This window comes from Amia ocellicauda, chromosome 11, assembly GCF_036373705.1.
Source record: "Amia ocellicauda isolate fAmiCal2 chromosome 11, fAmiCal2.hap1, whole genome shotgun sequence".
Lineage (NCBI taxonomy): Eukaryota > Metazoa > Chordata > Actinopteri > Amiiformes > Amiidae > Amia > Amia ocellicauda.
Window position 1 is genome coordinate 25,334,268 of NC_089860.1, and position 21,580 is coordinate 25,355,847.

General features: G+C 46.8%; 2 protein-coding genes across 6 annotated transcripts in view; both read right to left on the reverse strand.

Moving 5' to 3' along the window:
- Window positions 1-252: 252 nt before the first annotated feature.
- Window positions 253-6,894, reverse strand: LOC136763264 (eukaryotic peptide chain release factor subunit 1). Of its 5 annotated transcripts, none has more exons than XM_066717137.1 (11): window positions 6,787-6,894; window positions 6,276-6,384; window positions 4,777-4,952; window positions 3,864-4,003; window positions 3,470-3,608; window positions 3,201-3,391; window positions 2,903-3,032; window positions 2,494-2,649; window positions 1,344-1,408; window positions 1,069-1,216; window positions 253-818 (listed from the first exon to the last, which is right to left on the reverse strand). In XM_066717137.1, the coding sequence occupies exons 2-11, from the start codon at window positions 6,359-6,361 to the stop codon at window positions 736-738; spliced, it is 1,314 nt and encodes a 437-aa protein (XP_066573234.1). In that variant the 5' UTR covers window positions 6,362-6,384; window positions 6,787-6,894; the 3' UTR covers window positions 253-735. The 5 variants fall into 5 exon arrangements, with proteins under 5 accessions (XP_066573234.1, XP_066573231.1, XP_066573232.1 ...); XM_066717134.1 differs by having other exon boundaries at window positions 6,783-6,871; XM_066717135.1 differs by having other exon boundaries at window positions 6,741-6,844.
- Window positions 6,895-10,153: 3,259 nt separating this feature from the next.
- Window positions 10,154-21,580, reverse strand: part of dock2 (dedicator of cytokinesis 2) — a 39,389-nt gene continuing 27,962 nt past the window's right edge. Inside the window, exons 27-51 of the mRNA XM_066717138.1 lie at window positions 20,115-20,210; window positions 19,633-19,727; window positions 18,878-18,956; window positions 18,575-18,675; window positions 18,276-18,334; window positions 17,948-18,096; window positions 17,682-17,767; window positions 17,413-17,569; window positions 16,684-16,724; window positions 15,893-15,983; window positions 15,527-15,646; window positions 15,342-15,431; window positions 15,144-15,248; window positions 14,869-15,010; window positions 14,506-14,587; window positions 13,929-14,013; window positions 13,705-13,791; window positions 13,414-13,590; window positions 13,078-13,161; window positions 12,737-12,874; window positions 12,403-12,527; window positions 11,688-11,871; window positions 11,455-11,557; window positions 10,898-11,055; window positions 10,154-10,714 (exon numbers count right to left, since the gene is read on the reverse strand). Of these exons, the coding sequence (XP_066573235.1) occupies window positions 10,655-10,714; window positions 10,898-11,055; window positions 11,455-11,557; window positions 11,688-11,871; window positions 12,403-12,527; window positions 12,737-12,874; window positions 13,078-13,161; window positions 13,414-13,590; window positions 13,705-13,791; window positions 13,929-14,013; window positions 14,506-14,587; window positions 14,869-15,010; window positions 15,144-15,248; window positions 15,342-15,431; window positions 15,527-15,646; window positions 15,893-15,983; window positions 16,684-16,724; window positions 17,413-17,569; window positions 17,682-17,767; window positions 17,948-18,096; window positions 18,276-18,334; window positions 18,575-18,675; window positions 18,878-18,956; window positions 19,633-19,727; window positions 20,115-20,210 (2,694 nt within the window). The 3' untranslated portion in view covers window positions 10,154-10,654. The remainder of the gene's footprint in view (window positions 10,715-10,897; window positions 11,056-11,454; window positions 11,558-11,687; window positions 11,872-12,402; window positions 12,528-12,736; window positions 12,875-13,077; window positions 13,162-13,413; window positions 13,591-13,704; window positions 13,792-13,928; window positions 14,014-14,505; window positions 14,588-14,868; window positions 15,011-15,143; window positions 15,249-15,341; window positions 15,432-15,526; window positions 15,647-15,892; window positions 15,984-16,683; window positions 16,725-17,412; window positions 17,570-17,681; window positions 17,768-17,947; window positions 18,097-18,275; window positions 18,335-18,574; window positions 18,676-18,877; window positions 18,957-19,632; window positions 19,728-20,114; window positions 20,211-21,580) is intronic.

Below are 21,580 nucleotides of genomic sequence, written 5' to 3' on the forward strand. Positions count from 1 at the left end.
CTACAGGAGTGTACAGGGAAGCAGACTGTGGACAAAATTACAGCATTACTATTCAGATGCCATCATGGCTTCTATTGTGAGGGAGGGCAATAAGTATGATGAAATTCCTGTTGTGGGGGAGGGGCAAGTAATTCTGTCCAAGGAAGGCAGTAATTTTGTCCACCCCTGAAGATGACAGCAGCTGACTGGTCAATGGTTCAGTCAATCAACAATGTCAGTGTATAATGGAAGGCGGGACCATCGCGATGGTGATGTTGTTAAGCAGATTCAAATTTAATACACAGTCGCTCTCTACAGAACCTCAGGTTAAAAAAAAAAAAAAAAAAAAAAAAAAAAAAAAAAAAAAAATATTTTTTATAAAACATCATCAGCAGCCGATGCTGCTCCGAGCAGACAGGAAATAATAAAAATAAAAAGAATAAATCTGGGCAGGGGAGAGAGAGTGAAGATGAAGAGCATTTCTCTGTGTGGGTACTGTAACACTGAGTCCAGACACGCTGTGGGGGGGGCAGCCGGACAGAGGATTGACACACAGTTGGTCTGACCAGCACCGGGCCGGGCCGGGCCCGGAGGCAGGGAGATATTTAGGTTGATGCTTCTTTTCTTTTAATGTTTTTTTGTGTACATTTTTGTTTAAGATTTCCCTCTCTCTCTCTCATGGTGTCTCTCTCTCTCTCTCTCCCTGGTTCAGACAGACAGAGAGCGAGCTAGCAGTCGGGCCCCAGTCCAGACTACCTAGTAGTCATCCAAGTCGAAGAACTCGTCATCGTCGCCCTGATACTCCATCCCCTGAAAATCCACTCGATACCGCAGGATCCCTGAGGGAGGGAGGCAGAGATCAGTATGTGCAATATGGAGAGGGGAGGAGTCACTGATGTACAGCAGTCCCAGTCAAACATCAAGCAGCAAATAAAGACAGCTCTGGGTCTGTCATCCTATAGCCCATTCCATACACAACCTGCTGCCCCAGCCCCCAACCCCCTGCTCCCAGTACAGTCCATTTCAGAGCACCATTCCATGTCCACCCACCCACCTCCAGCTCAGCCCCCCTAGTCCAGCCCAGCTCACCTCCAATCCCACCGAAGCCCTTGACAAACTGCGAGCCCTCCTGCGATTTGTCCGTGACGATCTCCAGCGTGGCGCCAAACTTCTTGTAGTTGTTGGCGAACCACTCCAGCAGTGGCATGCTCTCAATCAGCTCGTGCTCCTGCCCTGTCTGAGCGATGGGTCAGTAGTAGATTAGAGTTTGCCCTTCGTACGGTTTGATTTTACATTTTTAATTATGATTTTTCTAGTTATTCCGGTATCCTGTGGGAGAGGGAATGGAAGAGTGGGCTGCTCACCTCCTTGTCTGTGAAGTGGGATTTGTCCTTTTCCTGCTCTGGCGTCAGGTACAAAATCTTTTCCTCTGCAGACAAAAAAGTGCAAGCTTTACTGTGTATTGCAATGCTACCGTGTCAGTGTATTACAGTATGTAGCAGTACTATAGTGTCACTCAGCTGTCCCAATCCTGTTCAGTGTTACAGTGCTGTCCTAGTTTTACTACATTATCAGCCTTTGACAAATTAAAGGAAAAACCTGAATAAATGAGTAGAGGTACATTATGAATGCAGATTCCTCCAAACAGGTGTACTGCATGATACAATTAAGCAATTAACATCCTATCATGCTCTATGGCATGTATAAAAATGCTGAGCAGGTCCAGTTGACCTCAATTTTGGATCAAGCTGTCAAAAGGAAAGGATCTAAATGACTCTGAAAGAGGGGGCATTATTGGGGAACCATAGGCACTGGTCTACAGAGATGTGGAAGAAAGTGATATGAGTCATCCTTCACCATGTTCTCAACAAGGGGGCAAGTGCATGTGTGGCGACACCAAGAGAACGGAACAGGCCTGACTGCTTGACCCCTACAGTCAGGGGGTCCGGAGGCTCTGTTATGCTGTGGTGGGCATTTTCCTGGTATGGTTTAGGTCCACTTGTCCCTTAGAGAGAAGGGTCACTGCAAATCATTACACAGTTATTCTGAGTGATCACCTTTATCCTATGGTGAAACATTTCTCTCCCGATGGGAGTGGTCTCTTTCAGGATGACAATGCCCCCCATCCACAGGGCACGAGGGCTCACTGAATGGTTTGATGAGTATGAAAATTATGTGAATCATATGCTATGGCCTTTGCAGTCACCAGATCTCAACCCAATTGAACACCGCTGGGAGATTTTGGACAGACATGTTAGACAGTGCTCTCCACCACCATCATCAAAACACCAAATGAGGGAATATCTTTTGGAAGAATGGTGTTCATCCCTCCAGTAGAGTCCAAAGACTCATAGAATCTGTGCCAAGAGCATTGAAGCTGTTCTGGCGGCTCTTGGTGGCACAACACCTTACTGAGACACTTTATGTTGGTTTTTCCTTTAATTTGTCATGTCTATATGCGTGTATAAGTGATTCAGTACAGTGTGCACCAGTGCACGTCAGTACAGTGCGTACCCTCCATCCCGTTGCAGCGCAGTGTGTAGCGCATGATGTCCAGGTTCTCGTAGACTATTAGGATCTCCACAGCACCCATCTCCAGTGCTTTCAGTGTGTCCTCCACCCCGAAGCAATACTTCCCCGTGTCCTGGCTGATCTCATCAAAGTACCGGCCTGCAGGGGGGAAGGCGTCAGCAAGAGGGCTGGGCAGCTTGCAGTGTTGAGGGCAGGGACAGGGCGTCGGAAAAGGGGCAAGGGGCTGGGCAATGTGTGCAGTGTGTCAAGAGCAGGGACAGGGGCTGGGCAGTGTGTCAAGAGCAGGGACAGGGGTCTGGGCAGTGTGTGCAGTGTGTCAAGAGCAGGGACATGGCATCAGGGTAGAGGCAGAGGGGTGGATAGTGTGCATGGTGTGTCAAAGGTTTTGTACCTATGAGCTTCTTCTCCTGGATGAACTTGACATTGGACAGCACTTCGGCTGACAGCTCAATGGCCTGGTTGAAGCCATTCTCTCCCCCGTATGAGATGTCCACCAGCTTGAGAACCTTCGCCTGCAGCCTCTGTATAGGGAGAGGGGGAAGAACGGGGAGGGAGTCAGTGCTGTGTCAATGTGTGCCAGTGTGTGCGTGTATGAGCTGCGGTGCGTCAATGTGGTGTCAGCGTGTGAGCCGCGGTGCGTTTGTGCAGTGTCAGCGTGTGTGAGCCGCGGTGCGTCAGTGCACACGTACCGGGTCAAACATGTCGGACTGGCTGAGCTCGGTCTTGAAGTCCGCGGAGCCGGCCAGCACCATGCCAGCCACGTTGACCTTGTCGTTGGACACGAACAGTTGTACCGCTGTCTCCGCCACCTTGCGCACATAGTTGTGCCGCTTCTCCATCCGCAACCGCGCGAACCGCAGCGCAGACTGCCCCCCGCGGCCTGAACACGCACATGCACAGGGTCAGAGTCACTATTACAGAACAGGCTCACAGTGCTGCAGTATGCCATGTTGCTCACCGTGTTTTTTGGGGAGGTCCACAGTGAATTTGTGCAGGACGTCCCGGGTGTTGCCCTGCAGGGTGCCGAACAGCGCCCCGCTGCCGTCAATCACGATGAAGCCAAACTTACTGTCATCTGACAATAGCGCTGTGAGGGCCTGCAAGGAGTAGGAGGTGGTGGAGGGAGACAGACACAGAGAGGTCATTGACCCAGGGTAGTGCATTCCACCTCCCACTGTAGATTCAGTGGGAAGCTCTGCAGTTCTGGCCCCAGATGGAGCTGCTGGAGACCCTCTCTATAGAGGTGAGCAAAAGTCAGTGAATTCAGTTTATAAAACCGGTAAACTCCAGTCACCACCTCACAGAGGGAAGAGAGAGGGAGGGGGGAGAGAGAGATAGGAAGAGGGAATCACCTCAGTGTGGAACTTGTTGTCACACAGGTAGAGGGAGGTGTTGATGGGTTTGAATGGTTCAAAGTCAATGTTGACCTTCTTCTCCTTCCCCTCGTCTGTCACAATGGTACCACAGTAAACCACCAGACCATTAGGGGGCACTGCAACAAAAGACACTCAAGAGTCAGACCCACAGTTAGATAGACAATACCACAAATGCTCCTTGGCTCCCCGTTCCCTACCCTTGCGGGACAAATTTAGTCAAGTGAGGGGAGTTGTGCGTCTCCTCTAATGTCCACATTACACAGAAGTACACGTCTATAGTGTAACTCTGAAGAGTTAGTGCTGAAGTCACAGAATTCTTCACGTTAAATTGGAGACAAGTTAAAAAACTGGGAAATATAGCAGACATTCTAGGTACTACATTTCTTTATCAAATTTGTGAAAATTATGGAGTGGCTTAGTTAATAAATATTTTATTGATTCACATCACGGTTAGAAAAGTACAGCAAAAAAGCATCTTAAATACCTATCGATAGCTGTCAGGGAGTAGAATTAGAAATTAGATTTAATTAGTTATCCAAGATAAGTGAGGAATATATTTAAAAGTTATGATTCCAAAAAAACACTGCGACAGAGGAAAAAAACTTAAGCTCATCCAGCAGATGCTGGGCTGTTCACAGAGTAAAGCAGCAGGCCTGGGAGTGAGTGCTGAAGGGTGTCCCACTGAGTGTTTTTCGCTGCTTCTGGTTCTACTCCCTCACTCAATCCAGTACACACCTACCAATGAGTGTAGGGAGCGAAGGAGCGCTTTGGGATGCAGAGATGGAGAGTTCGAGTCTCTGCTGTACAGAGGTAATGGCTACCAGCACTGACTGACAGAATCTCACTCCCTTCCCCTGTCTGCCTGTACCCCCACCACACACACACCCACCTTTGTTGTAGAGTTTGAGTCTCTGCTGTACAGAGGTGATGGCCCCCAGCACTGACAGTCGGTTGACTCTGCTCTTGATGTTGGAGGCGGTGCCGAACTCGTCAGCCAGCATCTTGGCCACACGGGAGATCTGGTCCTTTGGAGGGATGATCAGCGAGATCATACTGGTGCCATTACTGCAGGGACAGAATGACAGACGCAGGGTCAGAGAGACAGCTGGGCCAGTTATGTTGTCATGCTGTCCTTGCTGGAGACAGGTACCACAGAAGGCCAGTGATGCAATATTTGTGCCACACTGGAGGAAGAGATGGAGGGGCGTGTCCTTGCTCAGCATGTGTGCAGTGTTTAGTCCAGTGTCCTTGCCCAGCATGTGTGGGTAGTGCAGAGCTCACAATGCACATCAGTGTTTAGTCTACAGTGTGTTTATATACAGACAGCAAGAGAAGATGACTGGTAAGCACAGTTCACAGCGCAGGGTGCACACACACACCGACATGGTGACACACCCAGCTACACAAACTATCATGTACACACAGGAAAACCTAACACTGACAGTCACACACCCTACATATCAAGAAACTAAACACACAGACAGCATATTCACACAGAGAGACAAAACAAATGCACACTGGACACGGTCACACATGCACACAGTACATTAATGGAGACTTCACGTTGTCTCACTAACATCCTGAACACACTGTACACTGTTACACACATTCTGAACTGGCTACTCAGACAACACACACTGAACACAAACCCTGAACATCCTGAGACTCACACAAACCAACAGATATCACACACTCTGCACCCAGAGTGAACACGACACAAAAACACCCAACAGGAGAGCTGCAGAGCCACAGACACACTGAACAAACAGGACAGAGATCATTCTCTCCTGGTTCTGTCTCTCCCTACTCTGCTATACAGTCTCTCACATTCTCTGTTATTGTGTAGTGTGTGTGTATTGTCCTGGCTCTCTGAGTGTGATCGACACGCTGTTCTGGGTAGATAAAGCCCCACGAGTCAGGCCGGCTCGTCAGCAGTCCGCGAAAAAACAAGAGCGACCGGAATACCCCCCCCATCCCGCAGGCATGTGTACATTTACCCTCGGTACACAACCACCACTGACTGCCGAACTGCGTAACGGAATCTCCACACGACACAGACTACGGTCCGCTGGCCTGAGAGTGGCCTTCGCCTTGCTCTCCCTCCTCCCCACGCTTGGGGAGACACGTCCACCCGCTCTCCCGAATCCCCAGGCCCGCTGACAGGTTAAACTCTACTGGAATACAACACCAGCCCAACAGATCCCCTCCCCTCCACCCGGCTCAATAGTTCGTGCGCCCCGTGTCACAAGCACAGATACCAGCTGTTGCGGTGCGGCATGAAGTGTCTGGCTGCTCCGGGGCCTCCGTAACCCGGCCTCACACTGCTCTCCCTTCCAGCCCCGGTCTCCCCGCTGCGTCCCTCCCTCTCTCCCCCGGCCCCTCTCATACCCTCGGGCCGCTTCCAGACTCTTAATCAGCTTCTTTATTTTCCAGATCTCCACGTTCCTATCCGCTGCGCTCGGGTCGTCCGCCATCTTTCCTGTAATCGCTTCGGCACCTGAGAGAGATGGGGGATGAGAGGGGGGGAGGAAAGGCCAGATGTTAGCACAACGTTAGTAGACGGACAGGAGTCGCCCTCCACACTCAAACCTACCGCCACAGCCTTATTCGTTGTCTTCTTTCCCACTCGGCTTACCTTGTGTAGCCGAGAATGAAGGCCCGCCAGCCCGGCTATGACTCGTAGTAAAGTACGTTGCTCGACCAGGCCTTGCAATATCTCCCAGGCCCTAAAGTCCACTGTGTTCCCTCCTTATTCCCCTCGCCACAGCCAGGCCCTACCGGCTTCCCTCCCCTTTTACAAGAGCAGCGTTGTGGGTTATATCTGTATAGGCCCCTGTCGATCCCCAGACTCGCCTAGACGCTATGCCCGGCTCTGTACTCCCCTGGCTCGGGTACCTGCCTCTGGCTCCGCCGCTCCGCTCGGTCTCTGCGTCTCGTGCGCCTCTCGTGCGGGTTCCTCGGCGCTGTGTGACGTCACCCCTCGAGCCGGCCTGCTCTCCCTGCGCGTGGTGAGATGGGGCTCACGTGGGGGCGGCGGGAAGGCGGGGCTCCGAGAGAATTCCGGGATAGATCACTTCCGGGAAGCTGCATAGAGGCGGTTGATTAATAACTATATATATATTGAAGTTGTCATTGTTCATATAGATATATATTCAGATCCAGTTATCGAGATAATTTCAGTACATGACACTGAGAAATGGATATACGGTTTTGCTACGTCAAGATTGGATTACTGTAATGCCACTGTGCCAGGTAGCACACATAAAGCTATTTCTGCACTTAATTTGGTTCAAAATGCTAAACACAGGAACATGTACATATAACTCCAGTATTAGCTTCTCATCACTGGCTCCCAGTGCGCTACAGGATGCATTTCAAAGTCCTCCTTTTAGCATTTAAAGCACTAAAGGAACTGGCACCTCCCTATTTAATAGACCTTATCGAGTAGACTACAGGTCTGCCATTGGACTCCCAGAAAGACAGTTATATGGTGATTCCAAAATTACACAAGAAAACCACAGTTATTATTATATATTTCGTAGCAGACACCCTTATCCAGGGCGACTTACAAAATATAAGAGCAAAGTGCAATGATACAGTACAGTTCAAAACAACGTACAAATTCCAATTTACACAAGTGTATAGGAAATATACAGTAAGCAGTAAGTGCAAACAAGATGTGAAGTCACAGTTAAAAGATAAGGGGAAGTGGACATAGGGGAAATCAAATCAAAATAAACAATACAAGTACTAGTAATGCAAAGCAAGAACTATGACAAAATGTTGTATAACTGCATTTTTACAGGAGAAAAAACAACTAAATTACAAGTAGAGTCCGGAAAGATGTGTCATGGGTAATCGCTGTAAGGAGGTCAGGGACTCTGCTATTTGGACTTCAGTGGGAAGGTCATTCCACCACTTAGGTGCCAGGGATGAGAAGGAGCGGCTCTGGAGGAAGGGGAGTGCAGAGGAGGCAAAGTTTGTCTTCTGGCGCAGGAAGACTGCAGCGGTCCGGAGGGGATGTGTGGAGAGATGAGGGTCTGAAGGTAGCTCGGCGCAGTCTGGTCCAGACAACAGTTTACAATGTATTTAGTTTTAGGGCCCCAAAACTGTGGAATTATCTTATATCTGTTTGAGAGATGATCTTGCAGCCCCCTTTGCCTTTACATCAGAGCTGAGGACTCATCTTTTTAATCTTTGGTGGTCTAGCCACCATAACTCATAGTTTCGCCAGTGTGCCGTAGAAATGCTATGTGCAATGCATTATGTTATCTCCTGCATTTTACTATCAGTTGCTGAGCAGAATTTTCTCTCTTTTTGTCTTCCAGCAATAGCCCGCATCCAAGGGGCTGACAAGGCATCCTGTCCCCACCCTGGAGGTCTGACAAGGCACCCCACCCCTGAGAGCTGAGTCATCCCCACCCAAGGGCTGATTATGTTCCACCCCCCACTGAGGGCCGGCGAGGGGCCGCCACCAGAGGGAAGGCCGCAGCCAGCAGCACCACTTCTGATCTTCTTGCTGCTGTAACATAGAATTATACTGCCCTGCAGGGGGGGCAGCCATTAGGCCTAGGCCTTAAGCTGTGGACCCATAGAGATGTATTTTCTCCAATAACAACCTGCCATCCTATAGGAGTTTCTGTTTTTCTCTCCTCTGTGCCTAATGTTTGTTTTATTTAATTATGTATGGTTTATTTATTTGTTCTTTATTTGTTTATTTTGTTTATTTATATTCAATCTGTAAAGCACTCTGTGGCTACCCAGCGAAGGGTGCTATACTAAATACAAAATGATTGATATAAAACTAGATGCGTCTAATGAGTGTGGAATCTTGCATGATAGAAACACTTGTACTGTGCAGTGATGACACTGATGAGTTTTAAAAATATATTCATATTAATAATTAAATGATGTGGTTAAAAAAGACAACAAAATATAGTTTTTTGTGGGTTAGGTTTGGCATCAATGTATAATTTTATTAGAACCAAATCTACAGGTAGTCATATTGAAGAAGCCATCATTTGTACTTGATCAGTTTTATTACAAACTGAGGCAGCATCACACTAAAATAAATCAAGAAAAGACAATTCAAAGTGTTATGGATTTTTTTGTTTTGTTAATGGACAATAAGACAGTACTGCTTTTGGGTCGTTATTTTGACCAAACTTTCAATCAAGTGTCTGCCACACCATGGCCATGATTGTAAATTTGTATTTTTCTCAGTACTCAGAATGTATGCCTTTTGAAGAACTGCATGTCTTTCCCTGTGTGTCTATGTATGTAAACAAGGTCACTTTCTCACGATCTTAGTCTCACGGTACTGCGCTATAGATACCTAGAAGAACAGAGTCTGAAAAAAACAGTTTTCTCCAGGGGTTTGGACTTGATACATCGTAGAAGCCGTCTAGATTGGATTACTATACTGCCACTGTGTTAGGCAGCACAAATAGAGCTATTTCTGCATTTCAGTTAATTCAAAATGCTGCTGCAAGGATCTTAACTAAAACAACAAAACATGAACATATCACTCCAGTATTAACTTCTCATCACTGGCTCCCAGTAGATTTCACCCCCTCCCCCAGCCCCACCCCCATTCTGAAACCAAACCTATGCCACTGACGTGGACTTTTCACTTTCTTGATACATTTTTATTTAATAACTTGTGTTTTATTATATGGTTTTATTTGTTTTATATACAGTTGCCTCCAAATGTATTCACACCCTTGATAAAATGTAACAAAAGCACGATTTATCAAAAGAGATACAAGTCTGCAATCCAGAAGAAATGGTGGTTTCCCTAAAAAAAAAAAGCAGTTCACAAGCGAAAAAAGATCTAGGGATCGCTGGTCGTGCTTTTTATTTTTCTCAACATGTCAATGCCAATCTTGCCAAAGTGAGACTCTCCCCTTCTAATGTCGACCTGCTGTGTATTTCTGCTGCTTTGATGTCACATACCAGCGGGTTATCTGCAATGATGGGAAACATTAAAGTCAAAGATCTTCTGTCTAAGGTAGATAGAAGATGTTTGGTAGAGTTTACTTGGGAGCCGATGCAAGAGCAATTCCTCTCAGATAGCTTCCATGAAATGGGCTCCTGTACACCACCTTCGCAGTGCTGTATGTCTGTCGCCCCCGTGTGATGCCACCTCGCCACTGCAGGGCTAGAATGTGGGAAATTTCCTTCTTCTTCCTCCTTATGGTCTTCCTCCCCCTCACCCCCCCTTTCATCACACCTCACACTCTCTTTCTTCACATTCTTATTCCAAATTGTGATTAAAATAATAAAGCTTTATTGGTTTGAAAGATGAGCCACTTTTGCCACAGCATTCACAGTTGGGCCTAGTACAAAAACAGTAACCCCTCCCTGTGACAAACAGTCCAGCAGTCAGTACAGTGTCAGTACAGCAGTGTGTAGCAGACCCCCCACCCCCCCAGTTCCCTGAACACTGCATTGGTTATTCCAATAGAAACCCTTTAAAAATATAAAAAACAGTCTACGAAAGAAGTTAAAACCATATAAAAAATATTTAAAAAATGGATGTATTAAAAAAAACAACAACACTCAGATACCACTATGAAAAACACATTTTCTGTTTGTGTGGAGAGAGTGTAGTGCAGTCCCACTTCACCCATCTCTCCCTATCTTCCTCTCACTCAGTTTCTCTTGTGTTGGAACATACATTGTATTTTCCTGTTTTGCATTATTGTGCACTATACTGTCCTGTGTTGGTCTTGTGGACAGAGAGGAGAGGGAGAGAATGGGAGGGATCAGAAGTGGGTGGGTTGTTCAGGTGCCGGCTTCGCCTCTTCCGAGGACTTGGAGCTCAGCTGCAGTACAGACACACAGAGATAATGTTATTTAGTAAACAGAGCACTGAATTGCAGATCAGAGACAGACACACTGAGAGAGAAAAAGAAAGGGACACAAGACACACAGTCAGAGAGACAGTCAGACAAAGACACAAATAGGCAGACAGACGGTCAAGTAGACAGATGGAGTGCGTGTCTGACCTTGCTCTTGAACAGCAGGTTGATGACACCCTTTGAACGGCGATCAGCAGTGCGGTCACTCACGCACACGGACAGGGACTTGCTGTCCCGGCGGGAGCGTTGTGAGGTGTCTACTCCCTCATCCAACTCAGGGCCGGGCAAAACTGCCAGGGACAAGCCTGCACAGAAGGGCACAGAAAGAGTATGTGTACAGTAGTATAACAGAGTGTACAGTACAGTGTTACCAAGTGGACAGTGAAGTACAGGGTGTAGAGAGGGTACAGAGTGTTTAGTGCAGTGCAGTGTACAGTACAGGGTGCACAGTGTGTGTATATTCAGTGCAGTATTGTTGTGTGTATATTCAGTGTGTATAGTGTGTGTATATTCAGAGTGTATCGTGTGTATTGTGTATATTCAGTATGTACAGTGTGTGTATATTCAGTTAGTACAGTTTGTGTATATTCAGTGCAGTATAGTGTATATTCAATGAGTACAGTGTGTGTATATTCAGTGTAGTATAGTGCATATTCAGTGCAGTATAGTGTGTGTAGAGAGTGTGGGTGTATTACATGCAGTACCAGTGATGGTGGGCAGGGAGCGGGAGTTGATACTGTGCAGGCTGGGTGTGTCGCTGGGCTCTGACAGGTTTGTATCACTGCGGAACTCCTGCTTCTTCGACAGCTAGGGGGCGACACAGAGCACAGACAGACTGAGACAGTGCACGGACACACGGACACAGAGCACGGACACACTGAGACATTGCCTGACTGCCCCCACCCTCTCTCCTTCCCTCCCTCCCTCCCTCTCTCACTCTCTTGGTGTTCAGGGTGCTCTGTCTCTCTCTCTCTTCACCAATGAAGATCACGCTGCTCCTCTTCTTCCTCTTCTTGGATTTGCGCAGCTTCACCTCCCCCTCTCCTCCCTCCTCTGCCAGCATCCCTGCATCCTCCCGCCTGAGTTGGACACGGGGAGCTGGGGACTCAGGGGGCATGAAACTGAGAGAGAGAGGTGGGGGGGAGAGTAGAAAGAGAGTGGGGGGTGGGAGAGGGAGAAAGAGATGGATAGAGAGAGTGAGAGGGAGAGAGATGGAGGAAAAGAGTGAGAATATGAAAGAAAGGTAGAGAGATGGAGAAAGAGAGATTTACTGAGAGCCCCCCAAACATTAATTAATTAAATTAACTAAATAAACAAACTTTAAAACTATGTATGGTACAATTAAACAAAACCGTAAATAATCACAGTTAGACTCACAAAATCTGGAGACTTCTTTTGAATAGATTTATTAGTAACTGTTTATTAGAGAATTTGTGTAGAACAGAAATACAAGATGGAAGAGAGGAGCAGCAGGAAAGAAAATAGAAGGAGACGTAATATAAAGTCAAGTTCTATTTTATTAATTTATTTCATTGTATCTGTAAACACTCCGGCAACACCAGTTTGAACTGGTCATGGCAATAAAGCTTGTTTTTGAAGGAGAGAGGGAAAGAGAGGGAGAGAGGGAGAGAGAGGGGGTTGGGGTGCTGTACCTTTCAGGGTGTGGTTTGGTGGGGGTGCTGCACTCTGACCCCAGCGAGGAGATGGAGATCAGAGACTGGCGATATGAGCGCAGCATTGAGCGAGGACGACTAGAGCGACGCTCATCCACCTCCGGCTGAAGAGAGAGAGGGTGGGAGAAAGAGAGAGACGACTTTAAATCACCTTTATTCTACAAATGAAGAAAATGAGTGGTGTTCACCTATTAAGGCAGCCATGCGACACACTAATGACCACAACATATCATTCTTTACATTCATGACCCCACCATCCCATCACTCCTCACATAAAGAAAGTACCCACTTAAATACTCTCTCTCTCTCTCACCAGTTCCCTCGCTCCATACTCTTTCTCCACTTTCGTCTTCAGCTGTTTGAAGCATTCTTCCATGCGGTCATGGAAAGGTCGGAGGTCATCCATTACCCGTTTCCCGTGGAGTCGAATCCCCGCACCCAGGAGTGGAATCTGTCAGAGAGACAAGCCGCCGACTAATCAGAGTACAGCTTTCCATACACAGCAGGCGCTTACAGTACAGTGTATACAGTGTCAGAACAGTGTCAGGGTGTACAGTATAGTGTCAGTAGTATCAGGGTGTACAGTATACAGTGTCAGTAGTGTCTGTGTGTATAGTATTCAGTGTTAGTGTGTACAGTATACAGTGTCAGTACCTGCCAGGCAATGAGGTCCTTGAGTCGGCTCATCTTCTCTCTATCCTCAGGGTGCTGCTGTGTGTACTCCTCTGTGAAGAATGCCTGAGAAACAGAGGGGTGTACAGATACAGAGTGAGAGAGGGGTTACAGAGAGAGAGGGTGGACTGGGGGATGGAGAGAGAGAAAGGGGAAGAAGTGAGAGACACAGGGAGAAGGAGAGGAAGGAGTGGGGGATACAGAGGGAGAGAGAAGAAGGAAAAAGGGATATGGAGACAGACAGGGGGATATAGAGACAGATAGCGGGATATACAGACAGACAGACAGAGTATTGAGACAGACATAGGGTGGCCTGACCTTCTCATACTTGGCGAAGCCACCCATGACGGCCGGGTCCACGATGCCATTCAACAGCATAGACAGCGGGTTGATGGGCAGCGAGTCATCACCCTGGTACTGGTTAATCAGGGTCAGGATCTTTTCATTTGTCATCTCCATCGTCTCGATCGCATTTTCCAGGGGACTGATCGTGGACTGCACACACGGACACAGACACACACACAGAGAAAGATCAGTCAGGCAGTCAGTGTGTCAGTGTGTCAGTCGTGTATCAGTCAGTCAGGCAGTTAGTGTATCAGTCAGACTCACATGTGTCATGTTTGTGACCTCGAACCAGCGCAGGATGCCGGGCAGTTTGTAGGCTGTGAAGAAGGTGGTCCGCTCGATCCACATGGACTGAGATAGAACGAGAGACAGAAGGGTCAGTATAAATCAGTCCATGTTTATTTGGTATTGCACCCTTCGGCACACATTGCATCATGCATTTAAACAACAGCACCAGCAGTGTAGTGTATGTTTATGAAGTTACTCACTGAAAACTCATTGTTGGGGTCTACTGAGCCCTTACGAACAGGTCTGGAGTAATGGAACCTCTGCACATAGTTAGACTTGTAGAAACTGCAGGGAGAGAGAGAGAGAATTTGAATCTGAGAAATAAATAGAGAGAGGGAGAGAGGGAGAGGCAGAGAGGGAGGGAGGGATGGAGAGATGGAGAGAGACAGAAGGAGAGAGACTTTTGACTTTTCAACACTGTTGTTCTACAAATGAAGAACATGAAAATCAGTGGGGTACACATGTATTTGTGTAGCTTTGTGGCACACAGACCCCAACCTTGGCAGGCGGACAGACACAGAGACACACAGTCACAGAGACACACAGTCACAGAGACACAGTAACGGACACAGTCACAGAGACACAGAGATACAGAGACACAGAGACACAGTAGCAGACACAGTCACAGAGACACAGTGATACAGAGACACGAAAACACAGACACAGAGTCTCTGTGATGCTGTCTAGTTATGGGGGGGGCAGTCTAGTAGGAGAATGCAGCACTATCTCTGCCCAGCCCGGCTCAAGCCCAAAGTCCCAGCCTTGGGTTCTGCTCACTTGATGATCTGTTCTGGCACTGGCTTGTTCTTCAGGCGGGGTGGGATCTCCAGAACCGGCTGTACTGTGAAGCACTGGATATCTGACAGAACATGGTCAAGGCAGAATAGCTCTCTCTGCACTGTACACACACACGCTGGGTACTGTAAACACACACACACACACTGGACAATGTATAGTCATATTGTATACACCCACATTGTACACTGTACACACACACTTGGCACTGTAAACACACACTTTACACTGTATAAACTGGACACTGCATACTGTAAAGTCATAATGTATGCTGTACACACACATATGCTAGACAGTGTATACACACACACACTGGACACACACACACACACTGTAACAGGATACACTGCAAGGGTGAGTTGCAGATGTCGTCTCCAGGCAGACTGGTGCTCTGCAGCCGCAGGGCACTGGGGAACTGGCTCATCAGCTGGCTCTGGAAGTCTTCCCTGCGTTCATACTCCTTCCCCCTGTGGATAAACACCCGGTTCTACACAGAGAGAGAGAGGGGTCAGTGTTAACAGTCAGTGGTCAGTATTACCCTGAAGAAGGGGGTAGCCCTGGCCGTAGTGTCAGTGTGTACAGTGTGTCAGTGGCCTGTTGTGGTCAGTGGTCAGTATTACCCTGAGGAAGGGGGGGAAGCCCTGGCCATAATATCCCACAGCAAAGTAGTCTGGCTTCGGACGCAGAATCTTCATGATGTTCTCATAGAACCTGGCCTGCTGTCGCTATGGAAATAAGGAGAGAGAGACACTGTCAGTACTGACCCCCAACACAGTAGGAGAGAGAGACCCTGTCAGTACTGTGTGTGTTGGGGTTACCAGGCTCTGACTGAGCAGCTCGTAGTCAAAGACCTCCAGCTCATACTGCTCTGCCAGCTCCTTACACAGAGAGATTGCCTCCTCCCACATCTATAGAGAGAGAGAGAAATATAAAAGATATGTGATTTAATCATTGTGTGACCTGTCAGTGAGTCAGTGTGTCAGTGTGTAAGAGGGTCAGTGACCTTGCCCTTGTCGAAGTAGCCAATGATGGTGTCATACAGACTCTCCTTCAGCTGCCGCTGCGTCTGAGAGCTGCGGAAATCGCTGGGCATCAACTGGGGGCTGCACTGATCCTCACACCACTGCGGGACAGGGAGACAGGGGGACAGGGAGAGACAATGAGACACAGTGAAAGAGGGAAACAGAGAGACAGGGAGAGACAGGGAGACAGGCAGAGAAAGGAGACACAAGGGGGGACAGGAGAGACATGGAAAGAGAAAGAGGAGGTGAGTTATACATTTCAGTCATTTGTGTTTTCCTTGATCTCCTGCCCTGTGCCCTCCTCCTTCACTCCTGCCTCCTTTTCAACTCCCCCCCAGTCTCACTACCTTAAGCAGGCGAGTGTGCAGCAGCAGGGTGTAGGCTGCCTCAGTGTAGTTCTCACAGTCCAGGTGAAGATCCCTCAACTTGTACAGGTACCTGAAGGACACACAAAGAGTCACACAGAGGAACTTACACACACACAGAGGCACTCACTCACACACAAACACATACAAACACAGACAGGATGAATTGAGGCTCTATCTATTATAAGAGCTTCATTTGCTGCTTCCATGGGAAGGCAGGTAGGGTGCAGTGTGCAGTAGATGCCACTAGATACCAGTCTTCTGCAAGAGATATTTCCCATCCCTCTCCGGTCTCAATTCAATTCACAGTACTTTCTCCTTCCCCTCCCTGTGTCTCTCTCTATCTCAAGTCAATTTCAATTTTCAATTTAAGGAGCTTTATTGGCATGACAAACTAAATCAAAAGCAATTGAACATTACATATATGTATGGAAAAATAAATAAACACATAAATAAATCATAATGCTTCATAAAATATACTAAAGTACAGGAAAAAGGAAGGTATATATATGTATAAATTATAATTATTGTAATATACATGAACATACATTTACATTTAAGCAAACACAGAAATAATCTCTCTCTCTCTCCCTCTCTCTCTCCAGCTCCTTCTCCCTCCCTCTCTCTTTCTCCACCACTCTCTCTGTAGCCAACACAACAACAAACACAACTATATCTTAGCCCCTGGCACCAAGAATGGAGCAGGGGGAGAGCAACAACAGTAATAATAATAGTGATAATAACAATGCTAATGAAGTTGATGATGATGTTACCTGATGTACATGCCCTCTCGGTTGATGTCTTTGTAGAAATTCTGAAAAATAGAACACAGGCTCTGCAGTAGCATGTCTACAGTGTACAGTGTGTATATTGTGTAGAGTGTGCAGAGAGCAGTGTGTGTACTGTACATTGTGCAGTGTGTAGTGTGTGCAGTGTACAGTGTGTATATTGTGTAGAGTGTGCAGAGAGCAGTGTGTGTACTGTACATTGTGCAGTGTGTAGTGTGTGCAGTGTACAGTGTGTATATTGTGCAGTGTGTACAGAGAGCAGTGTGTGTAGTGTACAGTGTACAGTGTGTAGTGTATAGTGTATATAGTGTGTACTGTACATTGGACAGTGTGTAGTGTGTGCAGTGTACAGTATGTATATTGTGTAGTGTGTACAGAGAGCAGTGTGCATAGTGCACTGTACAGTGTACCGTATGTAGTGTACAGTGTGCAGTGTACAGTGTGCAGTATGCAGTATGTGCAGTATGCAGTGTACAGTGTGCATTATTATTATTATTATTATTATTATTATTATTATTATTTTTACTTCTTGGCAGACGCCCTTATCCAGGGCGTCTTACAACATAAGTGCAAAACAAAGTGCAAAAATACAGTTCAATAAAGGCATCAATCATTACAAATTCAATTTACATTATGTAGTGTGTGCAGTGTGTAGTGTACAGTGTGTAGTGTACAGTGTGCAGTATGCAGTGTGTGCAGTATGCAGTGTAGTACCAGCAGGTTGACAGTGCAGCTCATGCGGTTGTTGCGACTGTCATCGCCCATCACAGCCCTGTAGTCCAGCAGCCTCTCCAGCAGCCCCTTCACCAGGCTTACGAAGTGCTGCACCAGAGGGGCCATCTGGGGGCGCTGTGCTGCACACTCCAGGAGGCTGAGCACACACACACACAGGGTATACACTGAATAAAGTCAACCAATACACTGACACGCACACAGACAGAGTGAGACAGAAAAACAATGGACAGTGGGACAGACACACTCACATGCTCTGCAGCAGTTCCATGTATTGCTCGTCCCCTCCTCCCCCCTCCACCTCATGATCTAGCTTCAGGATGATCTCGTTCTCAAACTGCAGCAGCAAAACAACACAACATTACTAATCATAAGATTGCACACCACAACACAACCATAACACACTGCAAAACAACAACACAAGATTACACACTGAAACACAAGAACACAACACTGCCTGGCAGAAGTGTTCGGAGTGGTTGTGCTCAAAGTGTAGTCAGTGTGGGACAAATCTTGCCTTGCGGAAGTGTCCGGAGTGGCTGTGCTCACACAGCATCATGTCAAAGAAGATGGGCAGCGTGGCCCTGCGCAGCTCCTCCTCCGGCAGCAGAGTCATCTCCAGCACAGGCCCCACCAGCCCCGGGATAAAACAGATCTTATTTACACCTGGAGAGAGACGGGCAGAGGGAGAGAGACAGACACACAGACACAGAGAGAGAGAGAGAGATGCTGAAACACTGAGACATATAGAGAGATAGACTTAGAGACAAAGGGAGGGAGGGAGAGGGATGGAGAAAATCATAGAGGGACTCAGGGAAGGAGATGCTGACTGCAGATAGGCTCACCCAGTTTGTACCACATATCCCGGATAGCAAAACCAATCAGCCTTCTCATGTCACCATACCTGTGAGACAGAAGTAAGTTATTGTTCCCATTGCCCTGTTCCTGAACACTGGACATACTTATTTCAATACTTTGGCAACACTGAAGTCAGTTAGTCATGGCAATATAGCTTTCTTTAATTGAATTGAAGTGTGTTAGTGAGGTGAATGTATCAGTGTGTCAGTGAGGTCAGTGTGGTGAGTATGTCAGTGTGTCCGTGAGGTGAGTGTGTCAGTGAGGTGAGTGTGTCAGTGTGTCTCACTTGGCCACAATGTTGTTCCTCTTGGTTGGGGAGAAGTGCTGCAGCTGCAGAGACTCCTGGGTAATGAAGGCCACAGCCAGGTGAAAATAATTATTCCACAACTGAGAGGGAGAGAGGGAGACCAAGAGAGAGAAAAGGAGGAGAGGGAGAAAGAGTGATGTTAATAAAAAGGAACTGACTGGACACAACAGACAATTTGCACTGCACTGTAAGAGAGAGGCCAGGGATGGGAGGATAAAGGAGTGGAGGGGGTGGTGTGTAGGAGTGTGTGGAGGGAGGGATGTGCAGGAGGGGGGGACTCACCTGCACCTCAAAGCTGTTGTTGTCCAGGAAGGTTTGGTTCATGGTGTCAGCAAATATGTTGATTGCCCTGAGGAACACCCTGAGAGAGAGAGAGAGGGAGACCCCACATGCTCCATCAAGGGAGGGAAGAGGCACAGTATAGAAGATATATAACAAACTAATAGCAATATATATAGAACATATATTTAAACACCATACATTGTATAATAATAATTATCGTAGCAGAGACTGTACTTCTGGGCAAGGTCAGCGGTGTGCTGCAGTCAGGTGACTATCAGTGCCAGCTGGTGTGGCACCAGGATGGTCTGTGGCTCATCAGCCACCAAAACACTTCACCAGAACACCAAGTGTGTGTCGCACCAGAAATGCACTGGGCTGGTTACATTGGGATACACTGGTGAGCAGTGGAGATGGTAAATATGGCTCAAGCTGTGCAAAGCGGAAGGAGCAAGGTAGAAGCCACCCAATTGTCCCAGAGCCCTGGGAGAAATGTGGAAGCAAGTTCTCTGGCTGTTGCTGCAGCCACAGGCTAGAGCCGATGCTTAAGCAGGGAAAAGAGCCCTTTCAGCAGATTTTTGCTGGAAATAAAGGTTATTGACAACAACAGACATGTATATATATCACCTAAGCAAGTATATATATATATATAATAATAAGAAAAACAGAAACAGAAAACAAAAAATGAAAGCTGAAAAGCTGCACAACATGGAGCCCTGTGTTGTGAAGGAACTCAATTAAGTGTCTCTCTCTGTCACCTGTTCTGCACCATGATCATGCCCACCCAGTCAGATGGGTACACATGCTTCCCGATCAGATCCTTAAACAGCAGAAACGTCTCCATTAGGAAATCCTGCAGAGAGACAATCAGTCAGTCTGTATATCTGTTGGTCTGTCTGTCGGTCCTTTTTATCTGTCTGTCTGTCTGCCTGCCTGTGTTCGTATCTGTCTGACTGTTTGTCTGCCTGTCTAGCTGCTTGTCTGACTGCCTGTCTATCTGTTTATCTATCGGTCTACCTGTCTGACTGTATATCTGTTTGTTTGACTGTTTGTCTGACTATTTGTCTGTCTATCTGTCTGTCTGTCTGTCTGCCTGCCTGCCTGCCTGCCTGCATTCCTGTCTTTTTGGTGTACTTGTCATGTGCAATAGCCACTGCAGTGGTCATTATACTGGTCAGTAGAATCAACACTGCAGCAGTCTGTACAGCAGTCAGTGCAGAGGTAAGTGCATGTCTCTCACCACCAGGTCAGTCCGGCTGAAGGTATGAAGGTAGGAGGAGTAATGGCGATCGTCCATCTGACTGAGGATAGCAGTCATACAGGCCACAACTCGACTCTGAGAGAGAGAGGGAGGGAGAGGGAAAGAGGGAGGGAGAGAACAGACAGGTATTGAGGGTTTAGCTGGTTTATTGTAATGTAATACACTACACTATATACTGAACTATACAATACTGTACTATACTACTAGGTACTAGGATGTATGCTTATTGTATTTTGTTTTAATTGTACTACTGCACTTTTGTAATGCTTTAAAATGCTTCTGGTGTAAAGTGTAAGTCACCTTGGATCTACTAAAAAAAATAAAAATAAAAATAAAAATAAAAAATAAAAATAAAAATAAAAATAAAAATAAAAATAATAATAATAATAATATACTGTAGTGTACTGTAGTATGCTATACTGTCTAACACTATACTGTACTATGCTGCACTACACTATACTAAACTGTACTGCACTATAATGTACTTCACTACACTGCTCTCCCTTTGTCCCTCTTTCTTCACCTACCAGGGAAGAGATGGCAAGAAGCTCTTGGATGAAGGGATGATGGATGGGAGTAAAATGAACAAGGGGAGTAATATTTGAATGATGGACAAGTCAGAGAGCCTCCCAGAGAGAGAGGGAAAGACAGAGAAGAGAGAGAGGGAGAGAGACTCTGCACGCTCCATAACACATTAGCAGAGCTGCCAGGTAATGTGTGATCAGGGGTATCGATCAGTGGTATCGGTGCTGTGGATCACATGTATTGATTGTCGGGCAGGCTGGTCTCAGTGCTCCTCGCCCTACTTTCCTCCTAATTGGTTTTCAGAGGAATTAGAGAATTACCCCCCACCCCTGTGCAACAGACCCTGGTAGCACAGATTACACAACAGCAGCACCACCCCCCAACACTAATCTTGTTAATACTCCCTCTCTCTCTTCGTGTCTCTCTCTCTCTCAATTTCCCTCTCTGTCGGTGTCCGTCTCTCCCCCTCTCACTCTTTCTTTCTTTCCAATCATTTGTTATATTCTCTCTGTTCTGGGGGATATTGAAAACGTACATATTTATAAAATCTATTTATTAATTTATACTGTAATCTAAATATATAAAAATATAATAAATTACATATGTATATACTGTACATATGTGAGTCTTCCATATGGGTTTGGCCTCACTGCCTTCCCACCATCACTATCACTATAGTGCTGTTCTATATAGTGTTCTTCTGTGCTGTGCTGTATTGTGCTGTTCTGTATATAACGCTGTAATGTATAGTGCTGTTCTGTATTGTGCTGAACTGTATAGTGCTCTACTGTATAGTGCTCTACTGTATAGTGCTGTATTGTGTAGTGCCGTACTGTGTATTGCCATACTGTGTAGTGCTGTTCTGTCTAGTGCTGTTCTGTCTAGTGCTGTTCTGTTTAGTGCTGTTTTGCATAGGGCTG